Source organism: Castor canadensis, chromosome 7 (genome assembly GCF_047511655.1).
Source record: "Castor canadensis chromosome 7, mCasCan1.hap1v2, whole genome shotgun sequence".
NCBI lineage: Eukaryota > Metazoa > Chordata > Mammalia > Rodentia > Castoridae > Castor > Castor canadensis.
In genome coordinates this window covers 89549300-89575631 of record NC_133392.1, presented here as the reverse complement: position 1 = coordinate 89575631, position 26332 = coordinate 89549300, and the positions used below count along the sequence as shown (strand labels likewise).

At 38.0% G+C, this 26332-nt stretch overlaps 1 protein-coding gene across 1 annotated transcript; it reads left to right on the top strand.

The window, feature by feature from the left end:
• LOC109674364 (calcium-activated chloride channel regulator 4-like) lies at window positions 1-25080 on the top strand. Its single transcript, XM_074079525.1, has 14 exons — window positions 1-201; window positions 3247-3387; window positions 3522-3669; window positions 7633-7741; window positions 9258-9435; window positions 9891-10109; window positions 12337-12564; window positions 14485-14662; window positions 15927-16033; window positions 19085-19300; window positions 19844-20111; window positions 22127-22297; window positions 23309-23539; window positions 24157-25080. Exons 1-14 carry the CDS (start codon window positions 40-42, stop codon window positions 24528-24530), a joined length of 2730 nt encoding a protein of 909 aa, XP_073935626.1. The 5' UTR covers window positions 1-39; the 3' UTR covers window positions 24531-25080.
• Window positions 25081-26332: the final 1252 nt, after the last annotated feature.

Sequence of the window (26332 nt, the reverse complement as noted above, 5' to 3'; positions counted from 1 at the left end):
GCGAGGTGAAAAGAAAGCCTTTTGTGCAACTAGAGAGGAATGATGAGGTTATTTCGAGGTTTAGTTTTCCTCTTACTCCTCTACCTGCTACAGGGGTCAAACAGCACCTTTGTTAAGCTGAATGATAATGGTTATGAAGATGTTATCATTGCTATTGATCCCAGTGTGCCAGAAGATGAAAACATAACTGAACAACTAAAGGTAAGGAAAATGTAATTTCTTCCAGGTGAATTATGGAAAAGAAAGAATGTTAATTGTGAATTATTATGGAAGCTTATCAATGCTCCAGGGAGTTTAAAAGCAGGGGTTTGTAGTGAGGACAATGCTGGAGAGGGTCAAGGGAGACGGAATTTCTAGATGGGGTTACACCCAATCTCACCACAAGACCAAAGACAAGGCACTGCGCCTCTCTGATCCTCAATTCCTCATCTGTACATTAGCATTTGGACTCAAATGTTCTTTAAATAAATATTCATTTAATGCTATGGGATAATGGAACAGAGTAGTAAATTAAAGGAAAAATGTCTAAGACCTCATGGAGTGTGTATCCTTTTTGGAGGCATAATTAATAAAAATAAACCAGCATGAGGACCTGAGTTCAAACCCTAGTACTGCAATAAATAAATTAACCAGCAGAACAGGTGGTATGTTGCTGGAGCACAATGAACCAGGAAAGGGGTACAGAGGGTGGATAGTGGCTGAAATAAAGGGAGATATGAGTTACTATTTGATGTAGGATAGCCAGGGAAGACCTCACTGATGGTGTGACATCTGATCAGAGCCCAATATGAGTGAAAGAAGAGCTCATTGAAACCCTGAGATACAAGAACATTCTAGAGGGGAGAACAGCTTGATGTGACCAAGGAAACCCCAGTGAATGAGCAACTGGATGGGGGCTAGAGGAAGTTAGAAGAGGTAGCAGGGAGGAGACCATGGAAAAGACTTTGGCTCTTACTCTGAGTGAGCTGAGAATCCCTGCAGTGTTCAGAGCAGAGAGAAATGTGCTCCTGTGTGTGTTCTGGACTCTCTGACTGCATGTGGAGGAAATGGTGGAGGATTTGCACTTGCCACACATCCTGTATAAACGCTGCTGCAGAATAGAGGGGCAAAAGGACCCGGATGGAAAGTTTTGGTCAGTGAGCAGTGATGGTGACAAAGACAGGCAGGTCACACAGAGATCATTACAGTGTGTGATCCTAAACATATATTGAGGGTATTAGTCACAATACTTTCTGATGGTCTGGATGGGAGTGTAGGGGATGGCAGAAAGAAATATGAGTCAAGAAAGACTTCAAGTCTTTTACCTGAACACTTGAAAGGATGGAATTATCAATTGAGAAAGACAGATTGTTAAGTGCAGAAAAAAATGACATTTGGTTTGGAGTGTTTTGAAATTGAGACATCTTTTAGATATCCAAACAGAGGGACAGAAATCTGAATTCAGGGTGAAAATATTTGTGTAAATAAAAATTTGAGTCTTACTGTGCAGATGATATGAATCCACTGACTGAGGGCAAACAGAAGAAGAGAAAGGCTCCAGTACTAAGCCTGTGACTCTGATTTTCTGAAGTTTCTTCAGGCTAACAATATTCCATGCAGTGTAATGATTGACAGTACACCTGTATGGATTATTTTCCATGTCCCTCACATCCACATTAATTAATGCCTCATTTTCAATTCCTCTGCTCCTGGGTCCTGATGCTCATTGTTCAAGCCTATGGTGGGCATAAACTAAGTTGTGCTCAGGTGATTCAGTATGTCATTTGTAACTCATAGTCTATAAATGATGGAGCACAGAGGTACTCAGTTACAAGAGTAATTAATTACTTTTGCAAACACTCACATCTCCATCTTCTTTGATCCAACTAGGATGTTATATGAATTCTGAGAAGGAATTTAGAAGGAATATTATAGGAATTGTGCCCAGAAAATGTTTGAAAACCATTATATTTCAGGCGATTTCAGACATGTAATAGGTCTCTGAAATCTCTCCATGACCCATGAACACACCACTATGCAACACACACAGCCACCTAGGGCTATTGAGAGAGTTCTTTCACCTGTCTTAGGTCAATGCTGAAGTAATTTACAACCTACCTTAGAGTTCTCCAAAGCCCTTTTCCTCCCTCCCAGCCAGTCCTCTGGGCTTTCAGTTATCTGAACTCTGACCTTCTGACTAATCCCACGGTTCTGAATGCAATCAGTTTGCTTCATACAGTGCACGTGAGTCAGCACATTAGACTGTCTTAAAGAGTACCAAGAAGAGAACCTGGATTTCTGACAACAGTTCTAGTGTGGGCTTTTGTTAAACCAGAAAGCATCAAACAGGAGCCTATCTTGAACACAACACTGTAGACTGGGATGCTTCCATCATGATGAAGAAATTAACATCATCATCCACCATCCAGGATTCCTCATGTAGTGGACTTGATCGTGTACAGTAGATGTTCTTAAGGGCCTTTCACCCATCAATTCCCCCACTAGTTACTAAGTGTTATGGAGAGTTAATTTCTCTTACTAATCTTTGTAAATTTCAGTTCATGATAATAAAAGGTGATATTATTTTCAGTTTGGTGACAAATTAACAGTTCTGTGATCAACATTTTACCCCTACTATGGATTTTTCCTTAACCCCACTCATCAGGCACCCAGCCCTGCTGCCTCTCCTTGGGGTGGTGTGAGGAAAGGAAACTCCCATCTATACCAATTTCTACAACTGTCCTCCTCAGCTTGTATCAGCCCATGCTGTTTGTGACTCACATTTCTTCCAATCAGTAATGGCATCAAACAGTTTTAGGACTGCTTATGTGCAGCATCCTTTCTAGTTCATTCTGTCCTCATGCCAGCCATAAAATAGCTAGGGTAGCAATGTCCATTAAAAGAGGATAGGAAACTGAGCTTCAGAGCATTAAATAAATCAACCAAGATCTGTCACCCAGAAAGTGCTAACATCAGTGTTGGAATCAAGCAAATGACTCCAAAGTCCAGGTAGATATTCATATTACTCAATTCCTTTAGTCACCAAGATAACATAGTTGCCCTTTGCGGTAAGAGGATAGAAGACTGAGAAGCCCTTCCGTGTGCAGGATAAAATGAGAGTTTGGGATAGACAGGTAACAGAGATGGAATTATAGGAAGAGACCCTGCTTATTAGTCAGTTGCTTTTGTATAAACAATGAAAAGTGGGAAATGACTGGCATGAACCCCTACTTAGCCATTCTCACAGATTTTTTTCCTTTGTTACAGGAAATAGTGACTACTGCATCTACTTATCTGTTCGAAGCCACACAAAAAAGATTTTTTTTCAAAAATGTATCTATATTAATTCCTGAGAGTTGGGAGGACAGTCTTCAATACAAGAGGCCCACATATGAGAGCTACATACATGTAAGTGTCAACATCATCTCTAACAAAAAGAATATTTTCTGACATGCTCTGGTCTTGCCACAAATTGTTTCAGAGTCACTAAAAGTTTTTATTTCTGTTATTGACATTTTTTAAATCGTTTTAAACATTTACAGGCTGATGTTAGAGTTGCACCACCCACCATTTCAGGCAGAGATGAACCATACACCAAGCAGTTCACAGAATGTGGAGAAAAAGCAGAATACATTCATTTCACCCCTGACTTTGTATTGGGAAAAAAGCTAAATGAATATGGACCACCAGGTAAGAGATTTGGTTAAAACAACTAATTTTGCAATAAGCAGATCTGTTCCCAGGGTAAAAGAGCAGGCTTTGAAAAAGAAGTCTTTAGTTTCAAATATCAGATCTTTTGTTTATTAGCTATGTGACCAGAAACAAGTGACCTACCCTCCTTCTGTGTATTCCTGGCCTAATGGTGAATAGACAAGTTTATACCTTGTAGAATTTTTGTGAACATTAATTCAGTTAATATAGTATGTACAGTATCTTCAGAAATTTATAAAGAAAGCAGAAATAGTAAATGTTTTCTAAAGACATACTTTTAGGTTTTAATGCTCCAGTTCTCCACAGGTGAATATTAACCAATCATAGCCAGCTCCATGGAAACCAGACCTGTAGCAAGCTGGAAAGAGCCATGATGCCAGTTGCTGGTCAGGAAAAACATTCATAGGCTGCTTGTTCCTGACATTATTATTCAAACTACTTGGCTATACCAGATGAATTTATCTAAGATTGATCATTTATATCTATTAAAAATGAAACTTCAGCCAGGTGCAAGTGGCTCATCCCTGTAATTCTAGCTACTTGGGAGTCTGTGATCAGGAGGATCATGGTTTGAGGTCAGTTCTCAAGATCCCATCTCAGCCAATAGCTGGGCATGGTGGTACACTCTTGTCATCCTAAACCACATGGGAGGCTGAGATCAAGGGGATCCTGGTTCCAGTCCAGGATCTTGCAAAAAGTTTGCAAGACCTTATCTCGACAGAAAAAGGCTGTGATTTGTGTCATTTACCTGTCATCCCAGATACTGTGGGAAGCTTAAAACAGGAGGACTGCAGTCCAGATAGAAGTGAGCATAGTAAGACCCTATCTCCAAAATAACCAGAGCAAAAGGGCTGCAGGTGTAACTAAAGTGGTAGAGCACCTGCCTAGCAAATGCAAAGCCCTCAGTTCAAACTCCAGTACCGCCATACACACACAAACACACACACAAACACACACACACACAATAGCAATTTCATCTAGATTGATCTAAATGTTAAGATCAATTTTCTAAATGAATGTGCTTTACCCAGATTATTTAAAGGAAATGAAAGTTGTTGTTAAACGATGGGCCAATTCATGTCACTATTCAAAGAAAAGTCTCATGAATCCTCGTACAATCCTCTCCATTGCTTGTCCATTGAGCATTCACTAACTCTCTTGCCTGCCAGCACTCAGCCAGTCCTAGTCATTATCTGGACTGCTTTCCCTACTCCAATCTTAAAAGCTCCATCACCCCCCACATCCCAGTGTTACCTGTTCCTCATATATTATCCTAACCAGATGTCCCTCATGTTCTCCTTGTCTGCTTGATCCATTCCACCCTCCCCACTGTACTTCCTTTCTAGCAGGCATAACCAATGAAGTCAGTCACTTCAACCCAAGTACAAATGGCTCAATTCCTCACCTCTCTTATCCGTAGCTTTCAGTCAACTTACTAAATATTTAGGGTTGATTTACCCAGCCAGTCTCTTTGACTCCTGTTAGATGTTTCCCTTATTGTCTAAGAGAATTATAATATTAATTCACAGTACTAAAAATTCAGTTACCAAGCTCAGTGACATCCTTCAATGCTTTTCAGCAATATATTTTCTAGGCTTATCTCAGCACCCTTTCTCATTTCCCATAGAAGCTTTCTAAAATTTCTACCATTTTTCTCAAGATTTCTAGCCACTCTTTTTACTCTCACTCCCATCAATTGACAAGTGTCTTCAATGAGAAAATAGAAGTCCCCACCCTCATCTAAACTTACATATATCTCTATCTTTTTCTACCTAGAAAAACTTTCACCAGCTGTCATAGAACAGGAAGATTTCTCTTCAGGCCAGTGTCTCCATCTGAGCGCTTGACCTTTCCATAGCCCACACCTCAGCATCAGCCTCAGCCTTATTCGTTACTGAGACAGTGAGACAGGTTCCACCTTTACTCCAGACAGATCTTTATTTCATAATGGTGTGGGGTGTGTGTGTGTGTGTGTGTGTGTGTGTGTGTGTGTGTGTGAAAAACTTGCATTCTGCAAACCATGCCCTAACACAGGTTTTAGAAAAATAAGATGAACAAGGGAGCCCTCAAGATCTATGCAAATTTGTGGTAACAATGATTACAATAACAAAGGAAAACTGATACTTGGAAAGTTCATTTGGGCCACCCAGGCAGGAACTCCAGGGTCTGCCTGTAGGCTGCCATAGTAAACATTAAAGTGTGTGCACACACTTGCACACAAATGCACACACAGAATAGAAATTCCATTACAAATAACAACAGACAGCCCAACTGATAGGAGAATGGAGATGGAGTGGAATTCTGAGTCACAGGGACTGCTTTTAAAGTGGGTGGGAGCTGGGGCAACCTGAGGAGGGAACAAGTATGATAGTGGACCTGTTTATGAAGACAGCCACAGGTGCAGGCAGTTTTCATTTTTTAAACATTTCAGCAAACTCCTGTTTCAGTAGCTGATATAAGGGCTGTGCCCTTCCATACTGAAAATTATAATTCTATTCCTAGTCACCTGGTTTCATTTATCCAGGAAACCTTAAGCCAATAATTTAAAAGTTTAATATATAAAGGGATAACTTGGGATCTTGTTAAAATTCAAATTCTGATCCAGTAGATTTAGGATGGGCCTGAAACTGTGCATTCGCAATGAGCTCCACGTGATGTGGATGTTGCTGGTCAGGACCATACTTTGAGAGGCAAGACTTCCACCTAACACTGCTGTTTCCCCGTGTGCCAGATCTCACATGAAGTCATTTGTACACTGAAGCATTCGTTGTAGCAGAAAAGCAAGTTATATCTAGAATCCTCTCCATTTCTGTCTCTTCTGCATCTTAACTGTGGATTCATCTGTATTTTACAACTCATCCTGAAATACTTAAAATAATGGTTTATTCTAACTACCTTTCTCAAAACTTCTGCAAGATAATGACTATACCTTACACATCTTTATATTTCTTGATACCTAGTACCATAGTAAATATAAAATTAAAAATATTGTTTCAGTTAGGCACATAGTATACACCTATAATACTAGCTACTCAGGAGGAGGAGATTGGGTGGATTGCAGTTCAAAGCCAGCCCTGGTAAAAATTATCAAGATCCTGTCTCAACCAGTAAAATGGGGCATGGTGGCACATGCCTGTCATCACAGCTATGCCAGAAGCCTAAATAGATGGATGTTGTATAGGCGTAAATGAGAGACCCTATTTGAAAAATATCTAAAGCAAAAAGGGTTGGGGGTGTGGATCTAGTGGAAAGCACCTACATTATAAATGCAAGACCCTGAGTTCAAACTCCAGTACTGCCAACAAAGGGTTCTTTTGTTTCATGTAATTAATCTGTCGTGTATCAGAAGTGAATCACTTCCTTTTGACATCCCCTAAATTTTAGGTGATCTGTAATAGTGCTTCTCAATCTTTTTTTTTCATTATCACCCTCTCAAGAGCATTTCCTAACTGCATACATGTTGTATCTTAACACAGCAGAATTATTGTTGATAGGGTTGAGGTTTAGAAAGCCATAAACCATCATAATATGTAAGACTTTTTGCACCCACCCCAAGAACCAAAACCTGAAACCTAGTCTAATTTGATCATAGTATCTATCCCATAAATGTTTCATTAATTTAACATATGGAATAAAAAGATAATATACTATATATATATTGTCATTTAATATAGCAGGCTCTTCTCATAAATAAACTATAAATGTTAAGAATGAAAAACCTAAACCCACGTATACTTCATACTTGAAGGAATATCTTTTTTTTTTTTAAAAAAATTGTTTCTGAGATAGACTCTTACTATATAGCCCAGGCTTACCTAGAACTTGTGATCCTCCTGCCTCTGCCTCCCAGATCCTGAGATTACAGGTGTGTGCCATTCAAATTTTTAAGACACTAATTTTGTCAGTTGAATTATGACCATATTTAAAATTGCTTTCCCACAGGTAGACTGCTTGTGCACGAGTGGGCCCATCTCCGCTGGGGAGTGTTTGATGAGTACAATGAAGACCAGCCTTTCTACAGCGCTAAGTCAAAGAAAATTGAAGCAACAAGGCATGACTATCTGTCTCTCCTAGGTTACCTTGGGCTTTTAGCTGGTCTTATGTTCCTTGCTTTAACTTCTTTCAAATGATAATTGTGCAATTTGCCCCTGTGAAAATAATAGATGTTATATCACAAGATGCTTTTAAGTTCTTAGAAAATTGATCATAAATAAGCTGGTTGCCCATTTAAAATATACATAAATTTAATAGTTAACATTTAATGGGCAATTTGATATATTATACCTCTCTGCCATGGGTGCCAGAACTCATTTGGACTAAGCTTATACACTATGTACATGGACTTACTATAGGTGGAGGTCCATCAAATCATTCATATTCAATAAGAATGGACAAAACTGGTTATATACTGCTAACGTGAGCTAAGTAAGATATCAAGCAGCTTCAAGAAGTCAACTAGGAACTTCTCAGAGGTTTTAAAATGTCATTTAAAAAAATCAACCTAGCATCACAGCTGTTAATAGAAGATCCTCTTGATTCTGAGGTCAAGAGAGCAAAATTGTTGGTGGGGAATACATTCAAAATTGGGTGCAATTATTAAGGCTTAATCACTTGTGGCTCAAGTGATAGAACACTTGCCTAAAATTGGGTGGAGGCAGCCCCATCAATGTTACAGGTCCTTCTGGGGCTACAGACTTTGGCATAAATTGAAAGGTAAACCGAAAAGTACATGATTTCTATGAAGGCCCTTCCTCTGTCCACTGCACAGTTTTCAGGGATGCATGTTTAAAATGCTACATGGACCACAATGGTGTATGTCATAAATGGCATTTCTTCTGCAGAATATTCATCGAGACTGTTCATAAACATAGCATCCTTATGTTTGCCAGGTTTGCAGCCAACAGGAACACAAATATATTTAAAAGACTCCTTACATACTCAGTGAAATCCAGTCATTGCTTCCTGAATTTGAACTGGAAGCCTCTGGAAAAGATGAGATATATTCACATTCAGCCTGTGCTCAATAATCACTGCCACCTATGACCAATGCTAAAATGCCACCATCACTCCTTATTCTACTGTCCTTTTCGACAGCACCTCATTCTTGGTTCCCAGTGGCATTTCCCTTTGGATGAAAATGCTCCTCAAATTTTCAAGACACATGTAGCTGCCATGAGCCACTCTTTGGGGGTGTATCTTCCCCTCAAAAACAAATCTGCACAGAACCTCAAGCTACTTAAAGTAAATGATTTCACAAGTTCCCTCATCCAGGTGTGCCTGCACTGCAGTTTCCACCACAAAACCAGCAGGAGAGATGGCCAAGCAAGAAACCAGCAGCTTCAATCCCAGCAGAGAATTCAGCCATTATGTATATCTTAGGGTCACATTTAAATTTTCTCACTATAATTTCTTGGGAAAAAAAAAGGTAATACTTGGATTAGAACTCTCAACCTTTGATGTCACACACAAAGGCATCTTGACACAAATCATCATGAAAAGAACCGTTTAAGATGTTTTAAGGTGTTAATAACGAGGTTGTTAACTCAAAGACTGTCACCTATTTTCAGGTGTTCCACAGGTATCTCTGGTCTAAACAGAGTTTACACATGCCAAGGAGACAGCTGTGTATTTAGAGCATGCAGAACTAATTCTACCACGAAACTGTATGAAAAAGACTGTCAGTTCTTCCCTGATGAAGTTCAAACAGAAAAGGCTTCCATAATGTTTATGCAAAGTATTGATTCGGTAAGTATGCCAACCATTGCTACCAGAATTTATGACCAAGGTTATAGCTGATTTTATTCATTTTTTAATTATATTATTAATTATTATTATTATTATTACAGTGCTAGAGATTGAATCCAAGTCTTTTCATATGGCAGAGAAGCAATCCATCCACTAGACTACATCCCCAGTCCTGACATATCTGATCTTAAAATAGCTGTCTAGGTGAAATAAGGATTCAATATATTAATAGAGAGTTCTTTGAACATTGGCTGACAAATGGTAAACACTCAACTAGTGTTATCTATTATTATTGATACTCTTACAGCAAATCTACTTAATTATAATATTGATTGTCATTACATTTTATTCAATAAAAGCATATTTTCAGAACATTTTAGTTTTTTCAGGTTTGTAGTTAGGATTTTTAATGCATAGTACACTAATATTATTTTTTCATTTTGTTAATCTTTCAGGTAGTTGAATTCTGTAATGAAAAAAACCATAACCAGGAAGCTCCAAGTCTACAAAACATAAAGTGCGATTACAGAAGTACATGGGAGGTAATCAGCAATTCTGAGGACTTTAAAAATTCCACACCTATGGAAACATCGCCCCCTCCACCTGTCTTCTCATTGCTGAGGCCCAGAGAAAGAATTGTGTGCTTGGTTCTTGATAAATCTGGAAGCATGTCTGTAAGTACATGGGACCATTTTTTCCTGGACATAGCAACGGGGGTAACAGGATACTAAGAACACACTAACCTCTACCTGTACCTGGCTTGTTCCCACTTCCATGGTGGCATAAAGTACCATCACTTGTGACCTCAGTATTCTGCAATAAAATATTGTGGAGAAAGAAAGAAAGTAATATGTCAGTAGAGTTAAGATCTAACTTAAGAGTGTCATTTTACTTTTTCCAAAACATGGATGATTGACCAAGAATTGTGAGGTGCTTTAGTCAAGGTTTAGTGGAAAGATCAGCACTAGAGATTGAAATATGAAATTGCTTTTAACCATGGCCCTTTTACTGAAAATGCTTGAGAGACAGGAGGATAGAGTGGATTAGTAGATTAGCACAATCCCTAACATTTTTTTCTTTTACTTATATCAGTTGCACAGGTATCCTCTTTATGTTCAATGATACAAACAAAATAACCATCACCATGAAGAATGTATGAGTAGATGCAGCCATTCAGTCCTGTTATCATTCAGTGAATGGCAGGTATTGTGTTAGGCTCAGAGAACAGAGTGCTGTGTCCTTGAGACGTTCATAGTTCAGGCCTGGGCATGCCTATAATCTAAGCACTTGAAAAGTGAACAAGAGGATTGCATGGTGCTGGTGGCTCATGCCTGTAATCCTAGCTACTCAAGAGACAGAGATCAGGAGGATCACGGTTCGAAGCCAGCTTGGACAAATAGTTTGTAAGACTCTATCTCAAAAAAACAAATCACAAAAAAGGGCTGGTGGAGTAGATTAAGTTCAAGCCATAGTACCACAAAAACAAACAAACGAAAACAGAAGTTCATAATTCAATAGAGAACATGTTTTCTCCCTCTCCTCACTGTCTGGTTAAGGCATACTTGTCCTCCAAAACTTTAGGAGAGATACTTCCTTCAAGAGAAATGGGCTGGGCTTTCTTGGTGCTGTAGACCCTTCTGTTGATTCCAAGCATTGCCTGTGAATACCACTATTACTATATATTTTGTTGAAACTACACCTCTCCCAACTAGATTGGTAGCTCCTCTAGGAACTGGAACATTGCCTGATGCATCTTTGTATTCCTATAGCCTAGTACAGATTTCATCACATAGGGGTGATCGATAAATAATTGTTAAAACGAACGAATTAAACAAACACATGCAATGTGATAAAGAACCTAGAATGATGGCACATTTGAGGTAGAACAGAACATGCCGAAGACCAGGAATAAAAACTCCAGAAAATACAGAGAAGATAGTTATTGAAAAGGGCAGAGAATGATGCAGATTAATGAAATGCACCAAAATAACACAGGACTTCACAGATGGCAGCAAAGTGCTAGACACCAGCACATGCACTTGGTTGAGGAATGTTAAAGGAGATGAGCAGTCTCCACTGCACAGGGTGCTGGTAGATCCAGTCTGAAGGCAAAGTGAAGTAGTGAAGAGCTCTCAGATATGGGGATGCAGAAGTGTTTCACGCTGATAGAGTTCAGGGATTCAGAAGGAAATTGGGGTTGTGGGTAGGTACCACCCATGAGTGTGCTGATGAGGGACTGGAGAAGACAAATACACAATGTATACAAAGAAGTATACATTCATCCTGAGCAATATCCTAGGAAAGGGTGATATGAGTCTGATGGGTTACCTAAGAGTCAGTTCCAATTAACTCACTGGTGGAGAAGGGGTGGGGAAAGCTTAGGAATTGAAGAGGAACAGGGTAGTAGCAATTGGGACTGGATTCCTCAGAATTTAGCTACAACTAAATTCACTAGTCACCTGACTAGTCCCCAGTAAATTGGGCAATTTCAGATCTAGTTGGAGTTCAAGATAGTTTGGTTGATTTGTGAGCTCTGAGGTGTGATTTCATCTTAGGACAACAGGCACAAAGGATCTCAGGAGTAATTAGAGATGCTCTAAGATGTGATTCATCACCCCTAATTCCAACTCAATCTCTACCCTAACTTCCACCTCTAACTGGTGCCAGGAATGAGCTGTAGGTAAAAAGTATGAGTTGCTTGCTAAATTGTATATATCTCATAATAAACATAACCATATTTTTTCAGTTTTATCAATTGAAAAAATGATAGTTGCTTTCTTCAGTAACACAGTTAATATTCAGAATATTCTTACCAATAAATTTTATGTGCTTATTTGTGTGATCTGCTGTTATCTTCCAGCTGAAAATCACCTGGTTATTTTCTCATCCTTTTTTATTCAGGGTAGTGACCGCCTCAACCGAATGAATCAAGCAGCAAAATATTTCCTGCTGCAGATTGCTGAAAATGGATCCTGGGTAGGGATGGTTCACTTTAATAGTACTGCCAGTATTGAAAGTGAACTAATCCAAATAAAAGGCAACACTGAACGAAACACGCTGTTGGAAGAATTACCTTCAGTAGCTGATGGAGGAACTTCCATCTGCTCTGGAATTCAAGCTGCGTTTCAGGTGAAAATCATGCTGCAAACACATTTTGTTCTTTTTTCGTTTTCAGGACATTTTATCGTGAAGTGGGACTGCTCATATTTGATATATAATTTTAACATAATTAAAAATAAGGGACACGGGACACAGCACATAGAAAAAAGTTCACTTGATTTTGAGTGGATCAGTGTGGGGGAATAAATAAGCCTAAAAAATGCTCCTAGATCATAAGCACTATGAAGTCAGGGACCTTACTGTTTTGTAACTGTACAATGGCTGGTGCTAAAGTAAGCATGATGGTTAGGTACAAAGACCATCAACTTTTGTGGCAATGAAGCAAGTTACATAGTGTGATCCACTTTGGGCCAGTTGTCCTTTAGTTTAGGTGACATTCAGACAAGGCAAACTGATGTGTATGCATTAAAGTCAATGGAGCACAGGCGGTCATAAGTAGAGAAAGCCATATGAGTTAAGCTTAAAGAATCAGACTGTGATAATCAACTGTTGTTTTAGGAAAGTGATGCTGGTTACTCCTCTTGTGAGCAAGAGTAGAGATAGGGAGACAATTTGGGGGCTTAGATTTGGGTTAAATTGTATCATATATAAAACATTCAAATAATACATAGATAACATTATATAATCAATATATAATATATAACAAACATTCAGTAAATGGTTGACCTATAACATTTTTTATTTCTTTTCAATTTTGTACTTTTCTACCTACATGTTAGTTGTGTCTTTGCTGCTCATCTCTGCATCTCAGTCCTGCTCAGTAAATATTGTTCAATTGAATTCAATTCTTCCCACGAATGCAGGAACCACGTAGCTCCTACTGAATCCACAGCTCAGTCACTGACCCACTGTTAAGGTGTCAGTGGATAAACAACTTGGAGAGGTGAGGGAAACAGCACTCTGTGCCATCTTAGGATCTTTGTTTTGGACTCAATTGTGTAGGAGGAGCATATGGGATGTTGTATAAATGCCATAAATGTATAGGAGACATCCACTATTTTATTTGCTTTCAATGCATGTCAGAATGTATTTATGATCCTCAAAACCCAAAAATTGTAATGAGGGGGTTTTATTAGAGATTTCTACATTCTAACACCCCAGTTTTCATATCTACACAAACCTTCACTCCCACACCCAAAACCACTGATAATCTGGCTTTTCTTTTCCTTTTGGCCTGGACTCAGTTTCCCAAAATAGTACTCAAAGAACCCACTACAATTAAAACTATTATAAAAAGTGAAATACAGTTGTTTTCCTGGGCTAATTTGTTGTTTTCTGCTATTTTAGGCACTTAGATTCAAACTATAAGCTTCAAGGTGCTGGGCTTTATAGGGAAATGATTCAAGCGACAAACAGTACTCAATAAATATTATTCATGTTGTATTTGTACACCAATAATATGCTTAGTTCTTTGCTAGTTCTATTAAAAGTACTATAATAAGGTTTCTGACATCAATGTGCTTAGAATTTAAACTACCTTAATTTATAAACACACTGGGTTTTTTTTTTCTAATTTGGAATCAGTTACTTTTTATGTTGAGGTGGATTCTTAATGCATCTGACTGTATGTATTACAGACTTTATACACTGCAGGCTTGTCAGAGCATAGTCTAGAAAATGATATTTAATTTCATTTTGAGTATTTAACTAACCTTACTTTTCCAGGCTGAGATGTCAATGTCATTTAGTCTAGGTGGGATATTCTAAAGCCATCTACTTGTATTTGATGAATATTCTCTGTAATTAGGAGGCAAAAAAAATTACATTTAAATTCCCCAGGGATTATTGATTGCAGATTCTATGATTTAAAACAGAGACTGTCTCTTCTGTCATATATAGTTTGGTCTATCCTCTATAATGTTTTTAAAATTTTTTTCTATCATTACATTTGAACTAGTATGGTAATTGTGCTCTGAATTATGTTTGCAGGTAATTGAAAAGAAAAATTCCCAATTAGATGGGTCTGAAATAGTGCTGCTGACTGATGGGGAGGACAACACTGCAGGTAGTTGTGTTGAGACTGTGAAGCAAAGTGGGGTCATCATTCATCTTATTGCTTTGGGACCAGATGCTGATGCAGCAGTAACAGAGATGAGCGATATAACAGGTAAAGCATGACCTATATATTGCACACCTTTAATTACAATATGTAAATGTAGGCTTTCACAACTCAACAACTTCTCTTGAGCTCCCACTCTGCAGGTACTCTGCCAGGATTTGGAAACCAGAGTCAAACCTGCCCCAATCTCTTTTCTCATGGTGTTCAAAGTCCAGTTGTCTGGAGGAAAAATAAAATATAACCAGATGACATTCCTGCATTACTGGAATAATAAAGAATAAAGTTCTATGTGGGCAGAGGGAGCCACCAATTCCCCCAGGGTTATATAGTGTGAGGGAAATAAAGCATGAGAGACTAAGTGGCTTCTGAGCTGGGTCTCAAAAAAGGATGCTGAGATTGTAGAGGAAGAGTGGAGGTGAAGAAAGATGATCAAGGCATAACCAAAAAATAATAAATGAAAAGCAACAATGCAAACACATGGAGGGAATGGTGTCCCCCTGAGACCAGAGGATAGGCTGCCTTCTATCAGGCATGGGCTGTGAGGGGGAGAACATGAGCTCAGGCTGAAAAGAAACAGTGAATTTCTAGATAATCACTAACTATAGTGGCTGTTATTTGAGGCATACAGAAGTGATGAAAATGGGTTCCATATTTCTAATGCCTTCTTACACACAGTAGAGGATACACAATTTACATCATGGGTATTGAGTATTTTATCAAATTGGCTTTAATGGTACCACATATATATTTGCTTTTCAGTGCTTGGTTGTATAAACTCTATCATTTCAAAGTATTTTCACGGCCATTATAAAATTTATTTCTGCCCAAGTTGTACCTTTTGGGGCTAGTCCCCCTGTGTCCCATTCTTCTATTCCCTCAATGCCAGCTACTGTGAGGACACCTGGGGATACAACACCCCTTTTGTCTTTCTCATTTTGTGTTTCTGATCCACTTTGTCTGGAAAAACCTGAAAGCCAACTTTGTTAGAATTATTTCTTAAATAAAAATGGAAAGGGTCTGTAATGTCTGTGAGCCTAAATACCAGGAATTATAACATCTTCTTTTATGGTCTGTGACTATTTGATGTATTTCATCTAGCTGAGGTTTCTATTATAAATGTATCTTATGTGTTATACTTATAATAATTTAAGTTAGCATTTCAGAGTTCATCTTTACAGCTCTCTGACACTGGTCTAGCTTAATAATACAAACCAAAACTTTGATTTTGTTTAAACTGTTACCTTTTTATTATTAACCTGTGAAAAGTATTTATTTTCTAGAAAGCAACCTATCTACTATATTTATGTTTTAGGAGGAAAACATTTTCTTGCTACAGATGTAGCCGAAAACAATGGCCTCATTGATGCTTTTGGGTCCCTTACATCAGAAAATGCCGATCCCACCCAGAAGGCAGTTCAGGTCAGAGTTCCCACTCCTGGACGTTTTGTGCTTGCATTGATCATAAGATGAGAAAAAGAATTTGGTAGCTTTTGCTGAGGAAGTTGCTCAAGTGGTAGAGCACAGGCAGGAGACCTTGAGTTTAAACCCCAGTACCACACCCCCATACAAAAAAAATTGATAGTTTTGAGTTCTATATTTTCTCACAGGAATTTTTAATTAAAATTGAAAATTTAACTTGATATATAAATTATTCTTTAGCTATAACAAAATTATGTGGTGAAATAAGAGCAAAATAAGTGGTAAAGTATCATTTTTTTTCTTATTTCCATAGAGTTTGGTTAAGGGACAACACTGAAATCTAAATTATATCAAATTTTCCAAATTTTTGCTTATTTTTTTAACATTTATATTAGCTTGTCATAGTGTACAGGGGGTTTCATTGTGACTTTGTCTATTTTTTTGATGAATGATTTTTTAAAAATTTGTGTTTCAACTTTTCTGCATTCTTCACTCCTATGAATTAAATGTAAACAATGAACTCAGCACCTAGTTCAGAATGTGCCTGGAGGGAATGTACCTTAGAAATAAATAGGAGAAAGGGCAAATAATGATGTTATGTCTGCAAGCCTAGGGCTTTTCTTACCTCTTCAGCCACTTTTTTCCCCATGGATTTTTTTATTTTATTCACAGTTCTTCTGAATTCAATTCTTTTTCTTGCCAGTGTCTCGATAGCAGCACCATTTTTTGCTACTTAGATTCATAAACTTTTGTTCTTTAATTCATGTCCCATGTGTGATGTCCACAGAGCCTGTTTCCATCAAAATATATTTTATGTAAACCTGTTTCCCTTCTTTGCACTGCCATGATTCTATGTCATGTCTCTTTATGCCAAGACTTCTATCTTCAGTTTTTCAATTCATCAAGTCATCTACATTAAAATTTGCCTGGACCACCTAAGCAAACCTATTTTTCTCTACTTCCCAACAATAAGGAGAAGGAAGTTACAGGATGTGGGCTTAGGGTATATGTAGATTCATTTGGAGATCTGCTCAGTAGATTTGTCTAGCAAACAGTTAAGAGTTCTTCCTAGGGCTGGTCAAGCAGATCAAGCAGTAAAATGCCTGCCTAGCAAGGGTGAGGCCCTGAGTTCAAACCCCAGTGCCTCCCGACCAAAAATTTGCCCAATGCTGGTGACTCACACCTGCAGAGACCTGAATAGCAAATCAAAGACAGCCTATGAGAATAGTTCCCAAAACCCTATCTCAAAAAACCCATCACAAAAAAGTGGGGTGGCTCAAGTGGTAGAGTGCCTGCCTAGCAAGCATGAGGCCCTGAGTTCAAACCACAGTAATCCCCACCTTCCAAAAAATAAAATAATCTTAACCTGGAAAGTATATGCAGAATAAATTAAAGGTCATTCCTCAGGTTTTCAACCTTCCTGAAGAAGAGAACAGTGTTACTGCAGTCTGAAATTGACAAGTAAGGAGAGAGAACTGATTTTGAAGACATTATTTTGTACTCTGTATTAGCGTTAATAATTTTGAGTAGATGGTGGGAACTCCAAAAGCAATTTTTCTGAAGACATTTAAAAGTATATAAGCAGAATATAGAAAAATCAGCTAGAAATGAGAAATTTGCATGCAGAGGTGCTCAAAATTTTAAGAATGGAACTTTTCACAGGTATGGAAGAGATAAGGAATAAAATTTTTTCTCACACTTGGTATATCTGTGGCAGTTGATAAAATAGAGAAACAACAAAAAGAAAGCAAATTTCTGTGAGGTTAATCTGTACTCACAGACATGACAGGTAGAAATGATTGAGGAAATAGTGACCAATTAGAAGCATGTTACAATAATATCAATTGATAAGAACTTGGGCTTGGTAGTGGCAGCTGGAGTACAAAGGAAAGCCCGTATCCCACACTTATTTTCCTCTAATATGACCAAAATCATCTTATTTTCTTAGCCTTTCCTGATAAGGAGTCAAAATGGCATTTACATTCAGATTTAACTCATGTCCACTCAAAGACATGTACTTGACAGGGGACTAAGATTTTTGTCATAACAATGATGTTTCAAAGCAGAATTCAGTGGATTCTGATAACTGAGTTTTTGATTAAGCACTGAGTTGGAGTAGAAATAGAATTTCCTATTGTTCCTGAAGTGGTGCCCTTTAGGAATCTTCTGGTGAGAGGTAAATATGGATCTCCTGGGACTTCATGTTAGGTGAAATAAACAAAGCAAAGAAACACAAGTGTGCATGATGTCAAAGGGGGAATCCAAAAAAGTTGAACTAATAGAAGCAAAAAAGAAAATGATTATTACAAGTAGCTGGTGGAGTGTAAAATTTGGAAAGATATTAGGTAAAGGATACAAAGTTTCACATAGGAGAAATAAGTTCAAGAGAACTATTACACAAACCTGTTGACTATAGTTAAGTAACATGCATTGTAGTCTTAAAAATAGCCAAGGTAGTAGATTTAATTGATCTTACCACAAAAAACAAAGGATAAGTGTGTAAGATTATGCTAATTAGCTTGATTTAGCCCTCCCATAATGTATGCATATTTCAAAACATCATGCTCTACATATAAATATATACAATTTTTGTAACTAAAAAAAAAAGTTGACTCTTCAAGACTAAGAGCTATCAGCAAAGACTTGAATAACTTCTTTAAAGCTCCTCTTAGAAAGTCTCATCTTTTACTTTCTCTCTTCTCAAGATTTCATTCTTCACATATCAGTATGTTCTCTTGTTGAATGTATTTTCTGTCTGGTGGTTCTCCCTCTATCATGTGTGAAAAATTATTTCAGGATTCCACATTTGGAAAATATTCATGAGTGCTTGTCTCAGTTATTTATTAGTCTTTATTTTAGCTCTGAGGCCTTGACTCTGTCTCTACTCAAATACTCTAGTCACAGCCCAATAAACTTTCAGAAATATTACAGTATAAGGTGGTATGCCATATGTAAGCTTGTTTCAGACCAAAATTTAAGAGTTATCTTTAAAAGAAAAAAGAGTAAGATTATTCTCTTCTGCAGTCATTCATTTTTAATATAATTAAACAGCTGGAAAGTAAGGGATCAGCACTGAACAATGATTCCTGGATGAATGACACTGTAATCATTGACAGCACCGTGGGAAAGGACACATTCTTTCAATTCACATGGAGCAAACAACCTCCTGAAATTTTTCTCTGGAATCCCAATGGAACAGCAGTCACAAATTTCACAATGGACACTGCTTCCAAAATGGCCTATCTTACTATTCCAGGAACTGCACAGGTAAGCAATCAGTTGTTTGAATGCCTGTGAAAAAATTTTTAGTTGAAAATCAATTGTTTCATGTCATAAATATGTCGAAGATTATATCATCTTGGAAATTAAGATAAAATACTGTGCACTTTTCTGGCCTGTGTGATCCTAATAATTACAATGGCAGAGAAGAGGAAGGATGAAAGAAGGAAGACAACGGAGTCTAAGAACCATAAGGATGAAGTATAGGAAGAATTTGTGTAACTTGGTGTAGAGACAGCTACAGAGCCCTTCCTTCCTAATGCTATCAGGGCCATAGAATCTGTGACTCTGAAGCTAGCGAAAAGGCCAAGACTGAGGCAATTTTTATAGCCAAGATGTCACAAAGTATAGATACCATGCATAGCACTCTTGGGTGACTTGCCTGAACTGCCTTAGTTTACAACTTTTAAAACCTGAAAACCCTCAAAGCCTGTTTTTTTCACCACACTTTTGCAATTTTACAATTGCATAATGGAAACAAGGATAGTTTGACTCTGGATACTTACTATATATTTCCATCGACAATTTCAGGTGGGCAGTTGGACTTACCATCTTCAGGCCAAAGCAAACTCAGAAATACTAACTATTACAGTGACTTCTCGGGCAGCAAATTTTTCTGTGCCTCCGATCACAGTGAATGCTAAAATGAATAAAAACGCCAACAGCTTCCCCAATCCAATGATTGTTTACGCAGAAGTTCTACAGGGCTATATACCTATCATTGGAGCCAGTGTGACAGCTATCATTGAATCAAACAGTGGAATCACACAAGTTTTGGAACTTTTGGATAATGGAGCAGGTAATTCACAGGCTTTTAGGAATAAGTTGATGTTTTCTTATCTCGGGATTGGTATGGGTCTCTGTGGCAAAGTAGGGCAGTAAGACAGACACGAAAAGAGTTGAGAAGGATGGTGAAGGAACAGCAGGACCATCAGGTAAAACCTACATAGTGCTTAGTAAGAGGCTTGCACATGGTAAGTTTCCAATAAATATTATTTATTGTCATCATTTTTGTCTGCCATGAAGACAGTCAATACCTATCCCCAGTTAGCAAGGTCTCATTCAGAAGGTTGAGACAGAATCAAGAATTCTGGGCAATTCTTTTTAGGGCAGGCATCATCAAGAATATCTGGAGCTGGTGGAGCCATTCAAGTGGTAGAGCACCTGCCTAGCAAGCTTGTGGCCCTGAGTTCAAACCACAGTACTACAAAAAGAGATGGGGGTAGAAGGGATGGAAGGAAGGAAGAGGAGGAAAGGAGGGAAGGAAGGAAAGAAGGAGCGAAGGAAGGAAGAAGGGAAGGAGGGAGGGAGGAAGGAAGGAAGAATGGAAAGGGAGGAAGGAAATCTGAGCAGAGAGGGTGAGGCAAATCAGCCAGGTAGAATAAGGTGGTAGAATCTAGGACCCTACAGGGAAAGCGAGAGGAGAAAGTGTGTTTCTCAACAGCTGGAACAAAGCACAAACAGAATTCTGAGAACTGAGGCCCAGGGCAGTAGGACTGCCACAGAAGGAGGACTCATCACTGGCACATCAGATGCCAGGTCTGACTGGACAAAAGCAGGAAACAGTGCTGGCCAGTCTCTTCTCCCTGGTCTGGATGGATGAGTGGTGCATAAAAGCCTTTATCCAGAGTCTGGGTTATTCTGGGAACTGAATCTTTCATTTAAGATTGGTGTGCAAGGAAACAAGCAATTTGATACACTTCTGAATTATTGCAAGTTTCTGTCAGTACCTTTTGTGATGTAATTTGTTCAGTCATTTTATAATTCTGTCTTCAGCTAGTGGACGAAATGTTCTTTAGTGCAACTCAATGTCTTCTTGAAGCACAACAATATTTGCACCACTATTCCCTTCTCTTCATTTCCTTTCCACAAACCCATCTACAGTGCATAAAGCTCACCTGCATCTCATTTCACTTCTTAACATTCTGCCATGAGAGCATTTAGCTAATTGAAGAACAAGCTAATTTGGGATGCCTTTACCTACGAAGGTATTAGTGATGGCCAAGAGCTGAGAGCAGGCATTCTCCCACTCTACAAAGCAAAGTATATTCTGGAGGATTGTTAACATACAGAATGCTGAGGGCTTTCCCTCAACAAGTCTAAAAGTTCCAGATTTTTAGTGTGGTACAGATACTGCTGGTACAAGGACTTTGCTTTAATATCCTCTGCTTAGAGTATTTCCCCTAGGAAATGTGTTTTGCAATTTAACAGATCACTCCAACGCTGGTCATAATCAAGAACTACATTTATTGTACAGTTTTTCTGAGCTCCTCCAAATGTTTATTCCCATAGTAGATGGGGGTTTCCTCCGACAGACCAGAGTTAACTGACCAGGAGAGTGCAATCTGAAAAAAAAAAGAATTGTTGAAGAGAAATAACTAATTTTAGTTAACTATAGTGAGAATGAAATCCTTAACAAAAATACTTTTTCCTTAGTGGAGACTCTTGACAGCAAAATGGTATAATATAATTAAAGTAAACTGCAAGCAACCCATTGGCAGAGGAATTCCAAGAAAAGTACTGTAATCTGTTTATAAGTTGGTAAGGGACAGAAAGAAGAGATACTTAAATATGCATTATACATACACACGTTTCAGTCTGTGTAGATGAGTTATGAGGATATATAGACATCGCAATTACTCAAGGCATCAACTCAACAGTGTATTGTTTTCACAGCACATAGTGGAAATATTCTTCAAAGGTCAAGTGCAAAATACTGAGTTATGCTCATAGAAGCCAGTGCTTGTCTTAGAAAATGCATGAACTTGTCTTTTCATTTACAGTCATAGCTTATTTCTTCATTTCTACAACAAGGTGCTGATGCTTTCAAAAATGATGGAGTCTACTCCAGGTATTTTACAGCTTATTCAGGCAATGGCAGATATAGCTTAAAAGTGCGGGCTCATGGAGGAACAAACTCTGCCAGGCGAAGCTTACAACATCCAGCAAATAGAGCCACCTTCATTCCAGGCTGGGTAGTGAATGGTGAGTACCTCATGGTATCTAAAATCCACTCAGGGTTTGAAAAATATTTGTGACTTGATATGACTAAACCTTCAAACATTTTACAACTCAAAGTATGGTTTTTTCTATTTCTTGAATGAATTTCTGAGGCTGACAGAATGGCTGAAGTGGTAGATTGTCTGCCTAGCAAGCATGAAGCCCTGAGTTCAAACGGCAGCTCCACAAAGAAAAAAAAAATAGAATGAAATTCTCAGATAATTGCCTCCAAATTAATCTTAATTTTGGAAAACAGCCTGATACCACATAAGAACTCAAAGCCTGTCAGCTGGTGTAATTAATGTTACTGTGGAATATCTTAATGATACCAGCAGTCATATGCCCAATTTTCAGTTCAAGACAAAGAAAATGATCTAATATGTGGCAGGATTTATCCTTCAGATGACAGGTGCTGTAGAATAAATATTTATTTGAAATGTTCTTATTGAGTCAAAAGAAAAAAATGCATAGAGTAAGGTGATGATAAGCATTAAGAACACATTTTTTTTCTAGCTTTCCTTGTCTGGTCCCTTATCTTGCAACATTTTGGTGCTTTTCATTAGCAATTGGAAAACAATCAGAAGTATTATTCCTTAGCACTTATGGGAGGGAGGGAGGGACCTGGCGCAGTGGTTGGAAAGGAACTTGGAATGGTATCCCCTAATATATCCCTAGGTTCAAGATAATTTAAAATAAACAAATGCTTGTTTTAAAAGCATATGTTAAATTGTGTGACATTGTTCTCATTTAGTGCAGTCTTCATTCCAAAATAATTTGTTATCCAAAGTGGTCCTACAACTTCCTGGTAAGAATGCCAAAGGAAAAATTCTCCCACTAATGAATACTTACGATTGTGTCACAGCACTTGGTAAAAAATAGCTATACATATGAAAATACAAAAACATGAAAGGTATGAAGGATTGGGAAGGTGAGTCATTGAGTTCAAAAAATACTAGTACATTTTGCCCCCTTTAAACTAGGGAATTTTTAATGCAGGGGAAATCAAGCGGAACCCACCAAGACCTGAAACTGACGATGCTCAGACAGTGCTGGAGAGTTTCAGCAGAACAGCAACTGGAGATGCGTTTGTGATGTCAGATGTTCCCAGTGGTCCATTGCCTGACCTGTTCCCACCAAGTCAAATCACAGACCTTCATGCCACACTCGATGGGGACAACATCAATCTCACATGGACAGCACCAGGAGATGATTTTGATGTTGGAACAGGTAAGAACGGTGTCATGCAGTTTGACTTGAGTGAAAGGAGCTCATTAAAAAGCAAGGGTGTTTTTATTGGTGGGTTAGGGAAGAACACTTTTTCACTGACAGCTCAGCAAAGTATGAACTTTCTAATCTGATTCCCTTGAATAATCAAACATGATAAATTTTAACCTGGTCCTACTTTTCATACAAAGATAGTGCATTTGGCAGAGCTTAAAAGTCAGAATTCTGGGCTGGAGGTATGACTCAAGAGGCAGAGCACCTGCCTAGCAAACATGAGGCCTGAGTTCAAACTCCAGTACCACAAAAAAGCAGAAAGTCAGAACTTAGCCAGGCATGATGTATACCCCCATAATCCCACACTTGGGAGGCTAAGGGAGTAGGATCATGAGTTCCAGGTTAGTCTGGGATATGTAGTGAGAATCTGTCTCAAAACATCTATTAATAATAATAATGACAATAATGATAAATTAAAGAAAAGGAAATATTTAGCTTTTATTGAAAAGTTAGACTTCTGATATAAACATGTACTTTGCATAACTAAATAATATTTTTGAGAATAAATGGAAAGACATTTAACATGAATGCTACTTACTAAACCATGTGTAACTTTTCTTTCTTAGTTCGAGAGTATATCATAAGAATAAGTGGGAATATCACTGACCTAAGAGACAATTTTGATGATACTCTTCAAGTTAACACTTCTGACCTGGTACCAAAGGAGGCCAACTCTGAGGAAACCTTTGCATTTAAACTAGGAAAAATCTCAGAAGAAAATGCAACCCACACATTCATTGCCATTCGAAGTGTAGACAAAAGCAATTTGACATCAGAATCATCCAACATTGCACAAGTGGCTTTGTCTGCCTCTCAAGAAGATCCGAGTCCTAGTCCAAACTACCCCAGTCCTGGAAGCAGTTCTAGTTTTGGAGTTAATATTTCAGTTGTGGTGTTCTCAGTGATAGGAGCTGTACTAGTTGTTACCATTATTTTGTAAGTGCCACTATTTGTTTCTTAAATAAAAGAAATTCTTCCAAGAAACCTAGAACAGCATTTTAAAAGAACAGAAAGAACAGAAGTAAAGATTATTTCTGAATTTTTAATTCAAGCAGTGTGATAATGAATTCATAAAAACAATCTTAAAAGGTCTAAAAGGATACTTTGATTAAATATAAACATCCATGGATATGTGAAAAACTGTGAGTATTAAAGTTTGATAATTTTACTTGCTCTTTTTATGTATCATAAATAGTAATAAGTAAAGTTTTTTCATATTGATTCCTAGTTGAATTTTGTTCTGATGCAAATGTATTCTGAAATAGTTCAAATATCATGAAGAAGTTAAAATTATCTATTTGAATACTCAAAACCCAAACAAATAAGCAATATTTGGAGTAAGTGAATGGAGACTTGGTGCTATTAGGATAAGTTGATGGTATTATAGTCAAATAAAATTCACAGTTGTGTACAGTAATAGCTATAGTCACGTTTGCTGTGATTCATGGACATAGACAAAAGTAAAAAAAAATCTGATACCACCTGTCAAATCATAGTGTTTCCTCTTTTTTGCTGCACTGAGGTTTGAACTCAGGGCCTCATGCTTGCTAAGCAGGTGCTCTTATTGCTGGATCCACTCTGCCAGCCCTCATAGTATTTCCTGACTTCAGTTTAACATAAATGTGCATCTATCTTTCTTTTCCCTCTACAGCTGTACTTGTCCAAGTACTCTTTCTTTCATCATAGATACAATTGTTGAAGCTCCTGTTCTATTGACTTTGTTCTTATAGAAAGAAAGCAAAATATGCTAGAAACATGTTTTAACTCATCATTCAGTATCGTAGCCTAAGGATCACAACCATATTGATTTAAAAAACCAATTAAGGAGAAAATGTAGGTTGAGAAGAGCAAGTTCAGGTGGTAGGTCATATTTATAGCCATTCCTGGGTCCAGATTTCCAAGAATATGGTTTTCTTGTTCTTCAAACTTGTGGTTTTCTCACTTTGCACAGAGAATTTTACTATGATAATTCTCAAGGAACAGGAACAGCATGCACGCATTTACAGCTGTGTGTCATGTATCCTTAGCAGATGTTACTTGCTGATTTGGAAGTAAGTAAAAAGGAAAGTCATATAAGTAAAGTCCAAACAACAATCTTTCAACATAAACTAGACTTTTTGACATGCATAATTAATTTGATCTGACTGCCAAGGTTCACAAAAGGGCCTGTGGTTTAAACTGGAGGCGATAAAAAGAACAAGGAAGGAGGGAGTAAATGGTAGTCTCACAGCATTCCTAGCAAAATGAGCTGTCCACTAGGGCATTTGGGGACTGTGACATTGAGGAGAAGGTCTATTGACACTGCTAGCTCTTCTAGCAGGCTAACACCTGTTCATCCAGTTCTAATGGGTAGAGATGTGCAGGTGGATATGGAGAAAATGGAGGTAAAGAGGAAGTGTTAGACACCTGGCCTTTTAACAAGAGGAGAATGAAAGCCTGAAATTCTGTACCAGCAACAGAGATACTTCTCACCCATCAACTCCAAATTTCTGAAAGCAAAGTCTACCAACCTGGTTATTTCCCTCCCTCAAGTTACAGTGCTCAGATGGGTCCCAGTGATAGGCTATTTCCTACTAGGTTAGTCCCAGATTTAGTTCTATTCCCAAGTCTTCAAGTATCCAGATATGAACTAAGATGAATAAGAAAACTAAATGGTAATCATAGTTATAGTTACAACAAGCTATACAACTTATATTGCCGTACAAAATGAAAATGAGAGGCCTCTGCTTAAAAATTAATCAG

Excerpts from the sequence above, each read along its gene's own strand:
- LOC109674364 (XM_074079525.1), top strand. The coding sequence starts at position 40 with ATGATGAGGTTATTTCGAGGTTTAGTTTTCCTCTTACTCCTCTACCTG. Across the intron at positions 202-3,246 it reads ACATAACTGAACAACTAAAG|GAAATAGTGACTACTGCATC; the intron begins GTAAGGAAAATG and ends CCTTTGTTACAG. Across the intron at positions 23,540-24,156 it reads TGATTTTGATGTTGGAACAG|TTCGAGAGTATATCATAAGA; the intron begins GTAAGAACGGTG and ends TTTCTTTCTTAG.